General features: G+C 49.4%; 1 protein-coding gene across 1 annotated transcript; it reads right to left on the bottom strand.

Annotated features, from left to right (window-relative positions):
* Positions 1 to 7,923: 7,923 nt before the first annotated feature.
* Positions 7,924 to 18,374, bottom strand: ENDOD1 (endonuclease domain containing 1). Its single transcript, XM_032099200.1, has 2 exons — positions 17,696 to 18,374; positions 7,924 to 12,042 (listed from the first exon to the last, which is right to left on the bottom strand). Exons 1-2 carry the CDS (start codon positions 17,987 to 17,989, stop codon positions 10,909 to 10,911), a joined length of 1,428 nt encoding a protein of 475 aa, XP_031955091.1. The 5' UTR covers positions 17,990 to 18,374; the 3' UTR covers positions 7,924 to 10,908.
* Between the last annotated feature and the right edge of the window lie 566 nt (positions 18,375 to 18,940).

Here is an 18,940-nt window from a genome sequence, read left to right as displayed (position 1 = left end):
CTCCCACACTCTGCTCACCAATGCACGGGGCAGGCGTGAGCCTTGCTGACATGAGAGGGATGGACAGACCAGCTGCTGGACCACAAACATGGTCACGGCACTTCTGCAGCCAAAAAGCTTCCAAGCCTCTCTCAAGTGCAAAAGTTAGCCCTTGATTTGCTGACTGGAGAGCCTGGCACACTGGGGTAAGAAGCAGCATTGGCTCCCCGTTGGCAGCCATGGGGCTGAGCCCCCTTGGCTGGGGCAGCGCTGTGCCCAGGGAGGGGCATTTCATTGCATCTCCCACCTCTGACCCTCTGGACAGGGGGTGAGTTGTACCCAGCCCAGCCCAGCAGCTGTCAGCTTCTTGCCTCCTTCTGCCACGGCCATGCAGGTGTTTTGGGATGGAGGGTTAAGGACAAAGCTCTGATCCTGCAGCTCCCTCCCACCACCAGGAAGTGGGGAAGTGTGGTAGCTCTATGGGTCCCACAGTCCCTACAGCATCCTGTGGGCAGGTGCCCATCTCCTGTCCTGCCTCCCAGGTCACCACCTGCCCTGAGCTCAGGAGATAGGCCACGGGCTCCATGCTTTCACAGGAGGTTTGCCTGCAAAGTGAGGCAGCTGCTAGGAGCTCACTGTGGGTTCCCACAGCAGCTTTTATAATTTCTTTCCTATTGTTGCTGGTTGGGTTTGTTGTTTTGTTGTTTTTTGTTTGTTTTTTTTTTTTTGCAAAGGACAGACTGACCTAGTGGGATGGATTTTTTTGTGTGTGACTTCTGTTAGTTTTTAAGTTACCCGACTTGAATTTATCTGAACAGATGCAGAAGGAACTTTCTTTTTTTGTGAGTTAAGAGACAAAAACGCATTTTTAAACAAAGGAATCATGTATTAACATTTTAACAGCAATTCATAAATCTGCACTTTTTATGAGGTTTTGAAAAATCTATTTATAGGTACGGAACAATGGGGTTTGTTTAAAACTGTATCGCATTTATACTTGCTGAAATTACTTTCATTGTTATCAGTAGGAATTTCATTGGTTAAATAAAATGCATAAAACCTGCCTCCTGTTTGAGTCATCATTTGCCCCATGCTGGGGAACACATCTCTGGAGCAGAACATACTGTGTTTTGGGACAAAATCCAGTCCTCAAAGTGTCTTTCCTCTCCGTGCCTTTGTAGTGGGTTTTAGTCTATGTATTATTTAACACAGAGATTATTTAATCCCTCTTCCAGGGAGACCTGGGCAAACCCCAGAGCAGAAGCTGGTAAGAGCCATAAAAACAGGTAGGGCCTGTGAAGCAGTGAGAGGAAATGTGTGCTGAGGGTGCTCAGGGCAGTGCCAAGCTTATCTAGCAGTCAAATTGCCCCCCAGGTCCCCCAGTCCTGTGCTCTGCCCCATCCAGCCCCAGAGAAGGGTGACTTAGTGCTGAGGGATCACCAGGGAAGTTTGTCCTGGGGAAGATGATCATTTCCCCTCAGAAAGACAAAACTAGTTAACACAAGCTGCAGACCTTTCGGGTGTAACTTTACCTCCAGCTGCAGGATGCAGTGATCACAATAAAATAAATACATGTACATATATAAATATCTGTACATATATAAAGTGCTTCTTTATTTGCTTTCAGTGGGAGTTCCAAAACACTGAAAGTATTTGTCATCTTAGGTCCAGGCAGAACTTCCTGCCCCCTCACCAGTCGTGTGGCTGTCACCCCCAGGTGCCAGAGCAGCTCAGGACTGGGAGGGTGACCATGTCTCCAGCAACATCGTGAAAAAGAAAAAAAATCTTGCACTGTTCCTCAAAGCCAAGGGCTGCTGTGGAATTCCTGATTTAGTTCCTAGAAGTCCCAGAGCATGGGTGAGCAGCAGGGCAGGACAGTGCCCTCAAGTGAGCCCTGCCCTGATCTTGGTCCCTGCTCCTTCACCCAGCATGTGGTGTGAGTGCTCAGATGGGGGTACCCAGCGCAGGCAGAGGACAGCCCTGCTCCCCCACACCGCATCCTCATCTCTCCAGCTGGTTTCCCCCAGGAAATCCAAAGCCAAAAACATCTGTGTGTTGGTGATTCCCCGAGACATTTTTGACCATCCTCCTGGGCCACCACTCTGCTGCCATCTACCCCCTGCCTCCTGCTCTCACACCAGAGACCAAAGGGCGGTGGCAGACCAGGGACCACGTCACAGGGATGCTCATTTGCCCACACCAAGTGCCTGCGGGACAAACTTCCCTGCAGCCCATAGGTGACCACTGTGAGATGCCCCTGGGACCTGGGAAAGGGCCATGGCTGGGATAAGGGTAGGCAGCCCTGCATGGGCAGCACATCCATGGGGAGACACCTGGATGGGCTAAGCCCAAGCCTCCCCAGGTTCCTCCCCTCCTCATGGAGCACAGGGAGACACCCTGGTGTGCCCCATGACCATCAGTTGGGAGCGTGGGCACTCCCAGCCTCCTGGTTGGAGCCAAGAAGCCATGAGCAGGGCAGGGTGGCCAGCAGAGTGGTGTGCCACTGCCAGCAGAGACTGGCTGCCCACTCATGGCCCGAGCAAGCCCACAGCTGTAGGGTTGGATTTCCGCTTGTGCCGGGGTCTCCTTTGCTTCTTCCCAGCATCCCCTCAGGCTCCTTGTGCCATAGCATGGGAAGAAATGGTGACCAGCCCTGGACCCCTGTGCAGAGCCATCAGTGGATCCACTCTACGAAGTGTACATTAACTGAAGTGCACCCACCTGCACGACTTCATTTCAGCACTACGCACTAGATTAGACCAAATTATAGGCAATGTGGGAGCATGGAAACTCCCCCAAAAACTTTTAATTAGATCATGATTGGAGTTACCTGGCAAGGCACCTGGGAAGAGGAGCAGAGGCTCTACAAGCCCAGGCTAGAATTACATAAGTTTTAAATAACATCATTCATAATGCTAATGAGCTCATGTAAATATCATTGATCTTTTGTTAGCTTTTCAATATATACAGGAAGATGATCACTGCATTTGTATTTCCTGCTAAATTAAAACCCTCCACATCTTCCATATGTGTTTTTTTTCCCCAGGCTTTTTTCAGGCCCTTGCAGCAAAACTGGAAGGTTTCTGACCTGCAGGAAAGTGCCCTCTTTCTCCTCCTTCTCCTCCTGCCTGGGGCTGGTCTTCAGAGTATCAGTATATCCAGGCAATAAAACGTTGCCAAAAACTAGATATAACAAATGCAACAAAACGTGATTTCAGTCAAAATGGAAGTGTCTTAGGAGCGATGACCTCCAACATTCAGTGTTGACTTGCCCAGGAAGGAGATTCCCAGCAGTTTGCTGCCACAGTGTGCAGACCCATGGAGGAGGGCTTAGCTTCAGCCCAGACCTCCTCTCCCATGCCGATATGTCCCAGCATCTCTGAAAGCACCAGAAGGGCTGGGCTGGGGAGATGATGCTGCCTGAATACAGGCATTAAATTTGCCTTGCAAAATGACCTAGCTAATCTCTCCTGGCTTCCTCTGCAACCCGTGGAGAAAGGCAGAGACTCCACCAGAGGGTGACATCTGCCCTGAATCATCTGTCCTGAGGGACTCAGATCCGCCTCCATCCTCCACGTCAGGGGAATCACAGTTGGGATGCAGCGTTTAGCTCGCAGAAGATGAAACTGCCCTCACATCTGCAATACAGCACAGTGATGCTGAAAAGATTGGCTGAAAACACAGTATTAGATTTAAGGTAACCCCTAGGCATTTTTTCTTTTTTTTTTTGCTGATGAAAAAACAAAACAACAAAAACACATTTTTTGTGAAAAACAGGAACAGGAGCAGTTCAGTTGGAAGCATCATTACCAGCTCTGGTTAGTAGACCTGAGTGCAAATCCCCACAGCCACAGAGGTCCAAAGCCCCCGGTGCTGTGTCCACAGGAGTCACAGCAGTGCCAGCAGAACATGTTGAGGGAATGTGCTCAGTGTTGAACAGCTGCATCTGTTCACAGCTGGAAATGGGGTCTGGGGGAAGAGTGAGATTTTGAATAAGCTCCTGAGAGAAATAAAGAACAGGTACCAAGTTCCCAGATAGATCCTACACCACCAAACCTCCATTGGACTGGGAATGGGGGCATGATCTGAAGCATTACAGGATCTGGGGATGGACAAAATTACCTTTCATCACTGGAGTCTGAGAGCCTGTTTGTGGATACAAAAATGCTGCTAGCAAGGATTTTCTTGCTATTTTCTAAGTCCGTAAGAGACTTTTCTCTCTCACAGAAGAGGTATCAGAGTTCTGTAAACAATGAAACACCTGCAACCTTGAAAAGTATTGTTTATAGTACAGTAGAAAACTATTTTGACAATGGATGTTTTAGGATTTTAGCCAATCACCCCCAAGGGGTGCTGATCCTTTGTCCAATTAGACTATGAAGAAAAAAGTCTATAAAAAGAGTTTGTAAAATAATTAAATAAATCAATCTTGCTGCACAATTCCTGCCTGCTGGACCTTCTCTCCTCCTCCCTACGGCTGCAGGACACGGTGATATACCCTAGGGCATTTTTTTAACACCTGTTCACTTGTCCTTGATCACACATGAAAGCTGATTGCAGCCAGGTTCGGTTCAGTCTCTTCTCCCAGGCAGCAAGTGACAGGACAAGAGGAAATGGCCCCAAATTGCACCAGGGGAGCAATTGACTTGAGATTAAGAAAAATTTGTTTACTGAAAGGATGGTCAGGCATTGGAGCAGACTGCTCAGGGAATTGGTGAATCACCATCTTTGGAAGAGTTCAAGGAACATATGGATGTGGCACTTGGGGACATGGTTCAGTGGTGCATTTGGTAGTGCTGTGTCAATGGTTGGACTCAATGATCTTAGAGGTCTCTTCCAACCTTAATGATTCTATCTGAGTAGTCATCCTCAACTGCTGTGATGATGAGCCTCAGATTTGCCCCCCTCTAACACCAGGACAGCCACTTTTACCATTCAAGCCTCTTCTGCAGCCATGGGTTCTGTGCCCTCACAGATCCTTGAGAAGGCAGCCCCTTGCCCCACATCAGACACTCACCTCATTTTTGCAGAATGCAGTGGTGTTTTCAAGTGCAGGCTGTCATCTCCAGAGCAAAGGTGTACAGTTAACTCCTCCAGGTGCCTGAGGGTGAGGGGTGAACTCATCCACCCCACAAATACGCATGTTTTCCGTGAACTCAAAAAACTGTGGGCGAAGTTCTTTGGGGGCTGGATTCATTCCACACAGGTCAGGCCAAGCCATGTGGCTGAGGTGCACAAAGTAGTTAATCCCTTCTGTTTCAATAGGGCCACACACAACCCCCACCACCACCCAAACGTGGCTGTGAGCGCTGTGGGTCATTTCCAGCGGCACTCAGGAGGCATCAGACCCTGATATTAGTCCTACCTGCATAGAAGGATTTAGTGACCCAAGGGCCTTCCAAGGGGCTGTGGGAAAGAGCATCCCACCTGTACCATCATCTGGGTGAACCATGTCAGTGGACCCCTCAAGGGTCTTCAAGGGTGGGACAAGCCCCACCAGCCACCAACCCGAGCTAAGCTTTATTGGTCCCAGCTTTAGGCACCCAGCTGAGGTGCCCAGCTGAAAGCCAGGTGAGGCATTTGTACTGAACAAAGGGACTCCTGTGCCTGCAGAGAAGAAATTTTAAATGCCTACATTTAGATAGCATAAATCCAGAAAGTGATGTCTCCATGAGTCTATTATATCATCCCTCTGGAGCTGCTTCAGGCATCTCAGCAGATGGTTGGTGTCAGAATCAAGCAGAGACCATTTCTCAGCCCTTACTGTCCACTGTTTAGCTGGTGGCCACTTGGTTTCACAGAATCGTAGAATGTTTGGGTTGCAAGGGACCTTGAAAGGCTACATAGTTCAACCTGGGACATCTTCAACCAGATCAGGTCACTCAGAGTCCCATCCAGCCTAACCTTGAATGTTTCCAGGGCTGGAGCACCTACTACCTCTCTAGACAACCTGTACCAGGGTTTACCCTGTGATTTACCCTCATTTTAAAAGAAATTTCTTCCTTTTATCTGGTCTGATGTTCTTCTTCCACATTTCCTCCCCTGCCCAACAGCACAGTCCTGCCCACCTGCTGCAGCTCCTGGCATTGGTCCATAACCACCTTTTACCAGCAGGTACTGGGGATTTGGAAAAGTCACACAATGCCATCTGCTGCAGAAGTCCATTCTTCACCATGTTAAATTAGCTTAATACATCAACTTATTCATAAAGGTGATACTGCAGAAGAACTCGATGCCTCTGCTTCAGTTTTGCATGCAACTGTGCTGCTGGCTCAGTAGAAAATGGCTTCTACCTCTCAGGAATATTGTCACAATTTCAGCATTTTTGGAAAGGAGACAGGGTTTTTTTACCCTGGAAGAAAATGACACATATGCTAAGACGGGCCATGGCTGAAGGATATGCTTCTGAAATGGAGAGAGCCACGTTCACATGCCAAACCTGCTGTAAGGCAGGAGTGGGTGCTGAATGTCCACATCCAAACCACTAATCCAGATCCTGGGCTGCTCTTGGATGTTTCCTGTCCTTGTTCCAACCTGGACCTGAAAAATATTTTCCACTAAAAATGGTAAATTGCTGTGAAAAGAGCCCTGTATGATAAATCACCCTGTTCTGACAGAATATAATTCCTTGGAGATTTTCCAACCAGCTGTAACACTAACACCACTGGAAAGTCTTTAGGCGTTTCTGCTTGGCTGGAAACACCAGTTCTATGGAAATCAATAGCAGATGTTACCCAGTGTGAGATCCACCAAAGTAAGTCCAACAGCCCAGAAGTCTGTGCAGCAGAGAGAAGTCATCCCATGCCAAACCCACAGTATTGCAACCTCACTAATACACACACACCCCAGACACACCTCACACTCCTTGCTCCCAGACAATCCCTCCTGGCCAAACGAGTTGCACTGGTATTTATTTTCCAGTACCTTTTCCATTTTCTGGCACTGACTATGCTGGAGAGATAACCTTTGAGCAAGTACGGCTCGATTCCCTGCTGAGCAGGAGCAGCTCCCTGACAAGAGGGAGGGACAGAGCTGCTGATGGAGTTCCACACAAGGTGAGTAGCTCCAAAACGTGCAGTGGCAGCAGAGGTGTGACCCAGAGGGCCTGAGACTGAGGGGCTGTCCTGCCAGGGTTACTGAGTTCCTCTGCCATTGTGGATGCCCAGCCCCAGGGTGGATGCAGCAGTGACAAGGGTCACCTCGAGGTGCAGATACCCCTCTGTCGAACCTCTGGGTGATCTGGTTAAGGCAGGGACATCTTCCACTAGACCACACTGATCAAAGCCCCAGCCAACCTGCCAACTTGACCTTGACCATTTCCAGTGATGGGGCATCCACAGCTTCTCCAGGCAACATGTACCAGTGCCTCACCAGCTCCTGCGGACTTGAGACAGATGCAGATTCAGTTGCAGGGATTCATCTGCCCAAAGAGAGGTACCTGCAAAACATAGGTACCTGCAAAACCAACATCTGGTTTACTCATCACAGGATCTCTATACTTTCAGTAGAGTATAATTAGCCCTTTCAGGAAAGGTAAGGAAGTTGTGATGAAGCCAGGCCAGGGACTGGCCCTGCACAAGAGGGAGTTTCTCCCTGTGAGCTGTGAAGAACTGTGCTGCTGCGCTGTGATTTCTGTATAAAAACTGGCTATCATGCTGCACTCCAGTGCATCTCACTGGAGTAAAACAATCCCCTCTCCTGGCACACACAGTCATATTCACTGCCTGCCACATCTCAGCTTTTACCTACTTATTCTGCAGCTTAATTATTGAGTCTTACAGTGCTTTGAGAGAGGAAAGGTGTATAAAAAGCACAAAAGAGCCATTAATATCAGATGTCAAGCTGTTACAAGGAACAACTGTGCTGCTGGTGTTTTCTTGATTAGTCAGGGCACCCTAGGTTGTATTATCTCATTTGCAACTGTGACAGAAAGTGATACCAGCCTCTCTTTGGAAAAGTTAATTTTATTTTGTTGAAGCCGTATGTTTCCAAGGATAGAGTAAAGCTCAGGAGCCATAAATCATGCCTAGAGAAGAAGAATCTCAAACAGTGTTTTTTTGCAGGATGTTGCTTGTTCTGTGATAATTGCTCAATATTCAAGGCAGATTTCCCTCTGCCTACTCAGACATGCAGCACAGAAGAGAAATGCCCCATGTCCGTTACTGTACTTAGCATTTGACATCTGAGCATGTTAAGACAATTTTAATAATACGGTTGCACATCTGCCCAAATCCAATAGAGCTGCAGTGCCTTAGATTTCAAGGATTGTCCCCTTGCTGTCAGAAGTCATGGCTGCAGCAGAGACATGCTGGCCTGAGCCAGGTGGGGTAGTGACAGTGGTGGCAATTTGACAATGCAGACCTCGTGAGGTGCCTCAGCTTTGCTGCTTATCAGCACGTGAGCTCCCATGTCACTGTGACTGCAGAGCTGCACTGGAGATGCTGGTGGACCTGGGATGCAGGGGCTGCTGGGTTCAGGTGTAGGGAAGCTGCTCTGGATACAGAGACCCCAGGAAGGGCATGGCTGGCTGCTGTGCAGTGCCACACAGCTGAGATGGGTCAGACATAAGGCCACACACAAGGTGCAAGACAGCTGTGGGGGGCAGCTACCCCTTCTCCCCAGTGCTTGGGTTGCACTTGAGAGCTGCTGCTGCCACACATGCCTTCAGAGGCTGCTGGGAATCCTGGGGACCCCAGGCTGGGGCCCCTGTCACCCCATCCTGGCATCCCCTTGGACTTGAGCTGGCTGCTTTCCTGCCTTGAGAGCTGCCATGTAGCCCTAGAGGAGTACCAGGATTGAGACAGAGTCTCATGAAGGAGCGGGGAATCAGCTCCACATCTGTCTTGATAGCAGACCAGGCATGTTTGAGTGGGCAGAAATGCAAAGTTCAGTTTGGAGAGCATCCGCTGGCTGTTCTCTGCCTGTTAGGAGCAGTGACCTTGTCCCTTGCACCCAACATTCCTATAGTAGAACACCACTGACTTTACCCAGCTATACCTCTACTGGCACACAAAAGCTGCCTTTCCTTTTGAAAAAAGCCAGTGCTGCTTGCAGTCAGCCTCTCTTCCTCCATAAACCAGCTGTGCCCATGAAGGGAGAGACGAAGAGTCATCCTCTCTTCCCACTCATGCCACTGCTTCCCCACTTCACCATTGTTGGCATCCCCAACTTTGCCATTTGCATCGCTGCTGAACAAGGTGCCACCTGGCCAGGGTGTGCTGGTCTGGGATGTGCACACACACATTTGGTTGCGTTGAACATAGCCCCTGAGCTGAAGAAACTACTCTGTCCCATCATGAACCAGCCATATCTCCTTTTCCCTCTGAATCCATCCATGCCAGCTCAGCCTTGCTGCAAGCTACATGCAGAGAGGCAAAGCTGCCATGTTAGTAACTGAGTTTTCTTCAGCCCAGGACAGGCCACCACCAACACAGCACCACTGAGATGGCAGCACCATCACTCCTGGGACTCATCATGGGATGCTACGGCAGATCAGGGGTCCACACCAAGCTGGCGCTGGAGGGAGAGACACAGATGCGTGTGAAAGGAAGGAACCATGTAGGTAGGACTCCCAAATGCCTCTTGGAGTCCAGTCAAAGTAAATGCTGCTGAGACAAGAAGCCTCCCTCCTGTAGGCAACTGCACCAAGAGATCCAAAGCCCCTTGCTGAGCCAAGCCCCAGGGAAGGGCAGCACTCCTGTGCCTTTCTCCAGCAGCCGCAGGTGTCTCTGTGCCCCTCATCTGGCTACTAACACTTGATGGTCCCCTGCAAAGCCTGATGTGTGCCCCAGCTCCAGTGGTGCTGATGCTGGAGGACATGGCTCATGCTGGCAGAGGGAAGATGGTGTGAAGAGTGAGCAGAGAGGATGAGCAGTGCCGAAGAGCGGTTGGTTTTGCCTCTGGCATTAAAGTGAGTGTTTGTGCATGGGTTCACCAGGTGGGTTTTCACAAAGCAAAACAAGAGCTGCAGCCAGGGATCCCTCCTGCCTCTCCTCCCCCTTGACAGTCCATAGTCCCCTGAGTGCTTCAGGAGCAGTCAGCTCTCAAGGGAGGCAAGGCAGGTGGCAACAGAAGCCAAAAGTATGACTCGCAGATCTGCTGGGCTTTGGAGCAGACACGAGGGCTTCAGAGCTAAGACATTCATGGGCTTAGACCTTCAGAGAACACCACATCTTGAATTTTCAGGGCTTAGACCTTCAGTGGTCACCAGACAGCAAGGAAGGGTTGGGGGAAGATGACCTTGGTATGGCTAAGGAAAAATGCTTTCCCATCATGCAAAAAAAATGGGCATTGGGTCTTTCCTTGCTGCAAGATCCATGCAGTTTCAGACGTCTGGAAAGGCCTGAGGACTATGAGATATACCCAGCTGCAACCCCTCTACCAGTGGGACACCAGAAAAATGAGCAATGCAGCCAACAGCAGGACCTTGCCCCCATTCCACCCCGCTCCCTGCTGTTTCCCAGCCCCAAGGCATTGCCTCCTTCTCCTTTCATCAAGTCCCAGTAACCCTCTGTAACCAAAGTCCTCCCCTGACCACCACCACCTGCTCCTTGGAAGGGATGGGCTTCTGCAGAGCTCACTGACACTTCATAAGTCTCAGTGTCACCACAGCCAGAAAGAAATTACCTCGTACCACATTTAGTGTGCATTTCCCAGAGGAAGCATCTTGACACCTGCAAATCACAGAAACTTTGTGGCCCGCACCGATAAAACCCGAACATTTTACAACAGACAGAACTTGAGTTACAGTGGTGGCGGCCCCAAGCAACATTGCCTTGGCCCTCCTTGCTATTCCCCAGTCAGTTCATTATTATTAATGTCACTACAATAAATACCAGAATGAAATTGACAGCATTTGGCCACGTATCTTAAAGCATTGCCCCACTCCTCCTTCATTCCATGTATTTGCAGCCTTGGTTTCCGTCCCTATCAGTCATCAGAGGAGCCTTTAGGGACAAACCGTTTGACGATGTGACCAGCTAGGTAATAAAAACCATGCAGAACTGCAGCTGTGGCATCGATGACCAGCGAAAAGGTGCCCCCGATCCCAGTGGCCATGTCTTTAAGGACAGAGGGAATGGCACAGATGGAGTGGTAAGGAAAAGCAGCAAGGTGAAGGATGAACCCCACGGGGATGCTCAGGATCCTGTAGGTGAGGGACATCAGATCTTGAACAATTTGCAGGAAGCCCAGGAAGATATTGATGATGACCCTCCCAGCATCATAGGGGATGCTGATGAGCACCATGCTCACAGCTTTAAGGTAGGACACCATCCCATTCCACAGGCTGTACACTCCATCCAGAACTGTACCAACAACTCGCTTTACAACAAGCCACAGAAAATAAAACACAAATTTCACCAGCTCCACAAAGATGTAGATGAGGAGTTCCAGAAGTTTGATGAAAGGGGTAGCAATGATGCCAGCCACTCTTCTCACCCAGCCGCTGTCCTTGGTCTCCTGGTTGTCACTTGTTTCTACTTGCTCTCCAGAGCGGATCTGACTGACAGCTTGCAATACTGCTTCTCTTTTCTCCTGGCTTTGTTTGTCCTCCCCACAGTTGCCCTTGAACAAGTGAACTCCTGGTAGAAGCTGCTTCTCCAGCTCTCTTACAGTGAGGTCTGCCAAGCTGTTTTCATCATTGATTTTTTTCACTAGTCCCAGGGACCATCCCTCTGGAGCATCACAGCAGGCTGCCAGCCAGAGGCTCTCCGGCACTGACACCTTGCCTTTAACTCGGACACTGGAAGGAATTGCACCTGCAAGGAGATATAGATGATCCATCTTGGAGCAGTGAGAGATCAGAGCTTGTTCCACTACCTTCCCAATGTCTCTGTGCCAGCTTTTGCTCAGAGCTGGGCTCAGAGGGACAGCGTTCGTGAGTGTGTAAGTGGCCACCTGGAAATCCTCCTCATTAAGCACACTGGGATTGAGAAGGCCTCTCTCGTAGCCAGAGCCCACGTAGTCTGAGGTCAGGGCTTGATTTGCACCAAGGTTGGCCACAGTGCCGCCAATATCGGCTTCATGCACCATTTCGTGCAAGTCATTTTCTGGATCATCTATCTGAAAGAGTAGAGAGAAGCGTTACTGCATGCAATTCACCTTCCTAGAAAGCAATGTGTAACATGGGCCTTGACATTTACTCTTCGTTAGCACTACTAGTAGATGCCATGCCTTGGATTATATCCTGCACCCTCTCCTTACTTTCCTTGAAGTGCTTCAGAGGAGTGTATTCTCTACTTAGCTGCTCTGCCAAACACATTGGTTTAGGCTCCAAAGGATATTCGCAGCTCTCGAGTCTCGTACACCGCACAGCACATCCTTCAAAATCTCACCAGGCACCCTACACGAAGCCTCTAACTTGTGCTTTGTCCTAGAAGAGGTTTTTGAGACCAATAGATGGCTTGATTTAGGGTCATGTTTTCACCTCCTACTGTGGTGGTACCTGCAGTTCATTTAAGAACTTAACCATGACAGCTTAAGTCCCTCTGAACTATAAAATCCAAGCCAAGGGGAAAGAAAAAACCAAACAAGCCATGGTGTATAAGGTGTCTAGAGAAGGCATTTACCACTTATTGTGTAAGAAGCAAGCATGAAGCCATACATCGTGTCAGGTCACCTGAACTTCCCTGCCTTGAACAGGAGACACAGCAGTGAGCTCCTAGGGCTGTTGCAGGGCTGGTCATCAGCAGTCTAATCCTCACGTCATTAATAGTCTGAACCTCACCCTTAATGACCACACAGCCATCACCAAAGGTCCTCGATGGAATCTGCGCTACTTGCTGGTGTCTTTGGTTCCCATGCTGTAGAGCCAGAGGTAGCAATTACTGCAGCAAAATTTGTCCTGGAGCCATGCACGGGGCGGGGGAAGGGGGCAGGTGGAGGCGGTAAAGAGCAGTGGGAGGAGAAGCACTAAATGTCAGGGTGTGTTCAGGTCTTTCTCAGGCGGCCACAGCTCTGTCTGATCCATAGTCATTCCTATTGACACTGCCTGCAGCCGCTCCAGAGGGCTGCACCAAATTGTCATTTTGTTCCTCAGATTAGAGGGTGAACATGTTGGTAGAAGCTCGGGGGTGGCAGACGATCTCTGGCAGTCACTGCCTTCTGTATTCCCTGTTTCAGAGACTGTGGCCCTCAGGTCCCAGCACTGTGCTGGCCCAATTAAACCTTCTGCCTTTGCCCCGGCCTATAAATTGTTTACTGCACTATCTAATATGCACTTTGGAGACATCTATAGCAGACATCTATACCTTGAATCACTGCCATCATCAAGGTCATCCATCCTTGTCTCTTGACCACCCTGCAGTGCACATGGACAGACACCCAACTGTGTCCTTGCAATCTTACACAGAGTTTGCATCCTCTTAGTGCCACATCACCTCCTCACAGTTCTGCACCAGCCTGTGCTGAGAATCAGGATGAAAAGGCCAGTGCTGGCCAGTGCCAGCAACTGTGCATCACCCTCAGCCAGGAGCTGAGCTCTGGCTGGCGTCCTGCATCAGCCAACCCCCAGCAGTCAAGGCGCAGGGCTCCCTCTGCACCAAGCTTGGTCACAGTGCCAAGCTTGGCCATTGCAGAGGGCTGCATTACCCCACCTCCTGCTAAGGAGGTTTCTTGCTCTTTTTTTGAAGCATCTGATGCTTATTGCTTCAGGACTGGGAGGACCATTGTGAGTCCCATGTGCTGATGCCCAAATCACAGCTTTTTCTAAATGTGCTGCTTAAAAAAGAGCTAATTCTGCACTTTTACTGCCTTATTTTGCCCCTCTTGCTTAGTCACCCCAAACAACAGGCTGCATCTGGCTGATGAGGCCAGACATTCTGCATTCTACAAAAGCACTGTCTCTTCCTGGCCCCGCTCCCCTTGCCATTCTCCCCTTCTGATGAGATGATGGTGTGCCATGGGACAAGGGATGCACCCAGTGTGTTTAATCGCACAGAAGAGGTGAGGGGGATTGGGCACAGATGTGAGGCTGTGCCCAGGAACTCTCCTCAGTGCTATGACCCTTTGGAGTTTTAAACCCTCCCAGAGACACTCATCCCATCTCACTCCCATAGTGAGCGCTGCCATGCTACAAGGACACATAGACCTAAGATGGATCAGCTCTGCCTCCTGGCAGATATCCCCAACCTACATGAAAAAGAATAATTTTAATTTCTCTGTCCTTATGAGCTGCTGCATGCAAACCTTGAGGAGCCTATCAAGAAAATATGTCCCTGTTTACCTGTCCAGTTTCAGGCCTTTGCACATACCATCGGGATTGTTTGGGTGCAGTTAAAGAAGAATATGATAAAAATGCAGCTGTGTGCTGTTCATGTGTCAGGCTCTGACATCACCTAATTATGCTTATAATAACTCCTATTATGGTTTGTAATAACTAATGCATACCTGAGGTTTTCATGCCTTCTCCAGCTCAGTCCCAAAGGCAGGCTGTCTCAGCACTGCATCTAATCTGCATTGCAAGATACATTTCTTCCCTGCTTCAAAAAGCTTCTGGCTTGTGTCACCCCAAAGCATATCTGCGTTCATGGAGTCAGCCATGAAGCCACCTGTCCAAACAACCTGGAACTGCTCAGGGTAAAATCCAAGCAGACAGGTAAACTCCTTATCATAAGATAGAGATTTAAAAATAACTTATGTGCCTGAAGCCTGTGTGGATGTTAGCACATAACAACATTGATGTGTGTCATTAAGTGGAGGGTGCAGATGGGACAGAGGCAGAGGGGATTAAAAGCATGGCAACACATAGTTATTAGGGCAGGCAGCTTCCATTGAGTTTGGTCATTTAACAAGGCAGGACCTCCCACCTTCCCCACCCTGGTATTCAGGATCCCTGGTGAAGTTCAGCACCCCTCTCCCACCACTGCTTCCTCAGGCACCCTTACACCTTTGATTGAAGTGGAAATGTTTGATCCAACCTTAGTGTGGGACTTGTATGTCAGGGAAGAGGCACACTGCAGCCTACACTGAGGTTTCTGTAGTAGGACGTTCACGAGTGGCTCTAGAAGTGCCTGTTTCTTGACTCTCTGCCAAGAGAGATTGCAAGAGCAGCTCAGAGGTAGCTGCACTGTAGCTGGGTAAGAATCCCAGCTTGGTCATCTGCCTGGTGGTAGCCATCAACCAAATGAAAACACGAGGCAATTCATCCAGCCCTTCATACATTAGGATGGAAAAAGCAACTCCAGAGTTTTCCATCTCTGTCTAAGCTACAGAAAGAATCAAACACAGAGATTTCCAGACAACCAAAATGAACGAGGTGAAAGACACCTAAGTGACTTGCTCTCAGCCCCTAGGAAATCTATGGCAGAGCAGGTTTTCAGACCTGCGCCTGGGGGAGTCCCATCAGTACCCTGCTCATCAGCCTACCCTTCCTGCTCTCTACTTTTTCACTAATTGCCAAATTAATTCATTGTTTCCAGCTGCCAATCCGCAGTGGGTGGCACTGACATACCTCACACTTGTCACCCAATTACTGCTGCTGTGCTACATTTGGCATTTGTTTCTCAGGCAGACATTCCTGAGGAGGGAGTGAGACGGTGCCCTCACCACTTACATCATAATCCCCCCCCCAAAAAGCATATGACAAACTTGAGGCCCTCACTGGAGTGCTGAGAATGCTTTTACAGTGATTTCTTTCCATTTGCTGTGTGTCTGCATCTCCATGTGCATGCCCGTGCCACTGTGCAGCTCAGCCAGCTCGTACCCAGCTACCCCTGTCTCAGCAAGGAAATCACCCAGAAAATTGGTGATATGAGCTCCCTGGGCTATGCTACAGAGCAGGTGTAGCTAAGAGTTCCCTTCAGCAGCCATCTGACCTAGCCTTGATAGAACATACATGATGGGTGTGAAAGCTCTTCCTCACTCTCTCTCCTCCAAGTGGCAGTGTCTGAGAGGGCTGTATGTACTTATTTCTTGAGTTACAGGAATTTTTCATATTCTTGATTTCTTCCCCTTATATATCCTTCTGCAGATTTTTTTTTTTTTGTCTCAGTACTTTTCTAAGTCAGAGGTTCCTCCAGGGAACTGCAGAGTTGCTACTCCCTGCCTCTGAGACGTGCATTTCAGCAATGGATGAAGGGGATCCATTAATGAGTCTAAGAACTACTGTCAACCTGTGAGGCTGCTCTGGAGAAGCTAGAGCAACTAAAGTTAGCACCTGCCCTATTATTTCTGAGGCTGCAGAAGGTTTTGGTGGCAGGACACACAAGGTTTGGGACTCTGGAGTGCTGGCAGGAACAAAGACAAGATGAGGGGTGAAAAGGAATGGAGCAGGAAGGGCAGAGAAGCCAGCTAAAAGGAGGTGCAGGAAAACCGAAGTTACTGGTGGGGGGCTGCCCACTGCTCCATGGCAGGAACAGCTTCTGAGCCTACCTAGGTAGGTTGGGAGGGTTGGACCACAAGAAGCAGGAGGAGATATGGGGGCTAGAGGTGATGAAGCGTGTCACTGGCCAAGGCAAATGGGAAAGGACCTCATCTCTGCTGCTTTACCTTGCTGCCTCCATGGCACTGACCAAAGATTCTTGCCAGCCTAGGTTCCTTTACGCTTTAAAAACTTACCACCCTTCCACAACTCGGTAATGACAGTCTCCAAAAAGCTTCCTCTGTTTTGAAAGGGCAAGCTCCCACAACTTGCCTGTGAAGTGGAAGGAACTCAGATCAAAAGGCCCTTAGAAGAACTCCTACAACTCAAAACCCAGCCCAGAGAGCCCTGAGATAGTCCAGGGTGATAAGCACTTAGGATCTTCTCTCTTCACTGCCTGTGGCCTTGTGGCCTTAGTATCTCATCACCACACATGAGAAAAATAAGCACAGCATTCTCCTGGCAGAGGGGTGAATTTGATTGTGGCAACATCCAGTAGCTGAGGGCCACACTCCCAACACACTGCTCTGACACTTCAGCCATTCCTGCCCTTACAAAGCACCCTTGCACACTGGCAATCTTTCCTGAGCTCAACAGATGGGGTACCTTGATGTTGCTACAAAATTCCTCATTATCACTGCTGAAAAATCTAAAATTTGGGGGGGGAAGAAGAGCTAATGTTGTCTTAGGGCACCACCAATTTTTAAAGGATTTCCTTTAAATTGAACAGCCTGAAGGCCTTGCTTAAACATGCCAAGCGTCAGGGGAGACAAAAACTACTGAGGCTCTGGCAAAATTCATTTTATACTGCATACTTCTGACTTGACTGAAGCCTGCATGCCCCAGGACACAGCAACTCATTTCCCTACCTCAGTCTGTAACAGTGGGACACACTGAAAAGCTGCAGCATCAACTTGGTGAACCACAAATGGATGTTTTATCTCTGCTTAGTGAAGCTGAAGAACTCCTATCAACACTGTGATCACACTGGCAACAGAACAAACTTTGAACTTGACACTGCAATGTTTAACCCACCAGCAGCGCTCCCTGCCCACAAGAGCTGGCTGGGCAGGACAGACACATCACTGGTGTGGTCAGAGAGAGCTTTCCTCTCCCCTGGGACTGCACATTCATGCAACAGCCTCCCAGTTTTCATTATAAGCTCCCTGGGATAAGAAACTATTTGTTTGCTCAGTTCCAAGCACAAAAATAAGTTCTGCTCATGCTAAATTCATACCAACAGAAGTTCAACAAGCAGAGTTCCTGCCTCCTTTGCAAAATTGTAGCCCCAGCTTCACCCCAGAGGAAATGTTCTCCAGGAACAGTTGCTTTACAGCGAAAGAAAAGCTGCCTTACCTGTGGTTCAACCAGCCAGTTCTCCTCCTCACTTTGAGCTGGCTTTGTAAACTTAAAAGCTGAATAAAGAGGGATTTTGTCCTTAGTACTGTAGAGGGTTGCAAAGCGTGGCTCTTTGTTGTACTGCTGACAGATTTTCACATGGAACGGCTCCGTAAATCCTTCGGGGGGGACTTGTCCAGGGAAGAACACGTTACACTCGGCAAAACCAGTTTCATCCTCTCTAACGACTCTGCCCTGGGAAAAGCCTGGGAAAACTGAGATGCAAAGCAAGAATACAATTGACGTCTTCATGGTCCACTCCCTGGAGCTGAGGGAAGCCCGGTCTGCCTCCTCTGGGTACGGCAAAGGATCTACGGTCAGAGTCCATGCAGCAGCGAAGCCAGAAAGGGTCTGGAATTCGGGTGTAGCGTGCGAGGGAAATGAAATACGAAACCACAGCCGATCCCTTCGGGAAGCCAGCGCGTTCTGCAGGCAGCACCTTGTGAAACCGAACGTGTGCCAGGCTGCTCTGACACACGCTGCGGAAGCAACTGCCGTCAGGAGATGGTGCCAAGCAACCTGAAATCATCAGGGCTCGGTGGGAAGAGGAGGAGGGACGCCTATGGCAGCGGCAGGGCTGGAGCTGAGCAGCGCTGGCTGTCCAGGCTGGGGCTCAGCGCCGGCGGGGGTGTGGTGTGCTGCATTGCAGCAGTTCCCGGCAGGAATTTTGGCTGACACAGCCAGAAATGTTCCTGAGGCTGTCAGAGGGGATGCTGCAAAGTCAGACTCACCACCCCAAAGAAGGTATTAGCTGTCCTTTCCAGCTGTGAGCCTGGCCAAAGGAGAGGGAGAGGAAGAAGAGAGGTGGCAACACTGGAGATGCTGGGAGCCCCCTTTGTCCCTTTTTGGGGTGTCTGTCACCACTATTGCTGCCAGCCACAAGCTGCTTAGATGCTTGGGAAAGGCATTCACATCCTATCTCTCCTGGTGCTGTATGGGGCATTCAAAACCCTTCAGTATCACCTCACCTTTGGAGACCCTCCCTCAGAAGATACTAACAACAGGGAGAAGGATGAAGACCCTCAGATCACATACCTCTAATCAGCATCCACCTCAGAACGTTTTGCCCAAACCTACTGAACTGGCAGAAAAAGGGAATGAAGCTGCTCCTCTGAGTTTATGTTCAGCAGAGTAACCATCCGCCCAATGAACAGCTTCCTGTGATAGCTTGGTGACTGCTGGGTAAAAGCAGTATTCCTTCAG

The sequence above is a fragment of the Corvus moneduloides genome, chromosome 2 (genome assembly GCF_009650955.1).
Source record: "Corvus moneduloides isolate bCorMon1 chromosome 2, bCorMon1.pri, whole genome shotgun sequence".
NCBI classification, from domain to species: Eukaryota; Metazoa; Chordata; class Aves; order Passeriformes; family Corvidae; genus Corvus; species Corvus moneduloides.
Note: the sequence above shows the minus strand (reverse complement) of the source record. Positions and strands in the feature narration are given on the sequence as shown.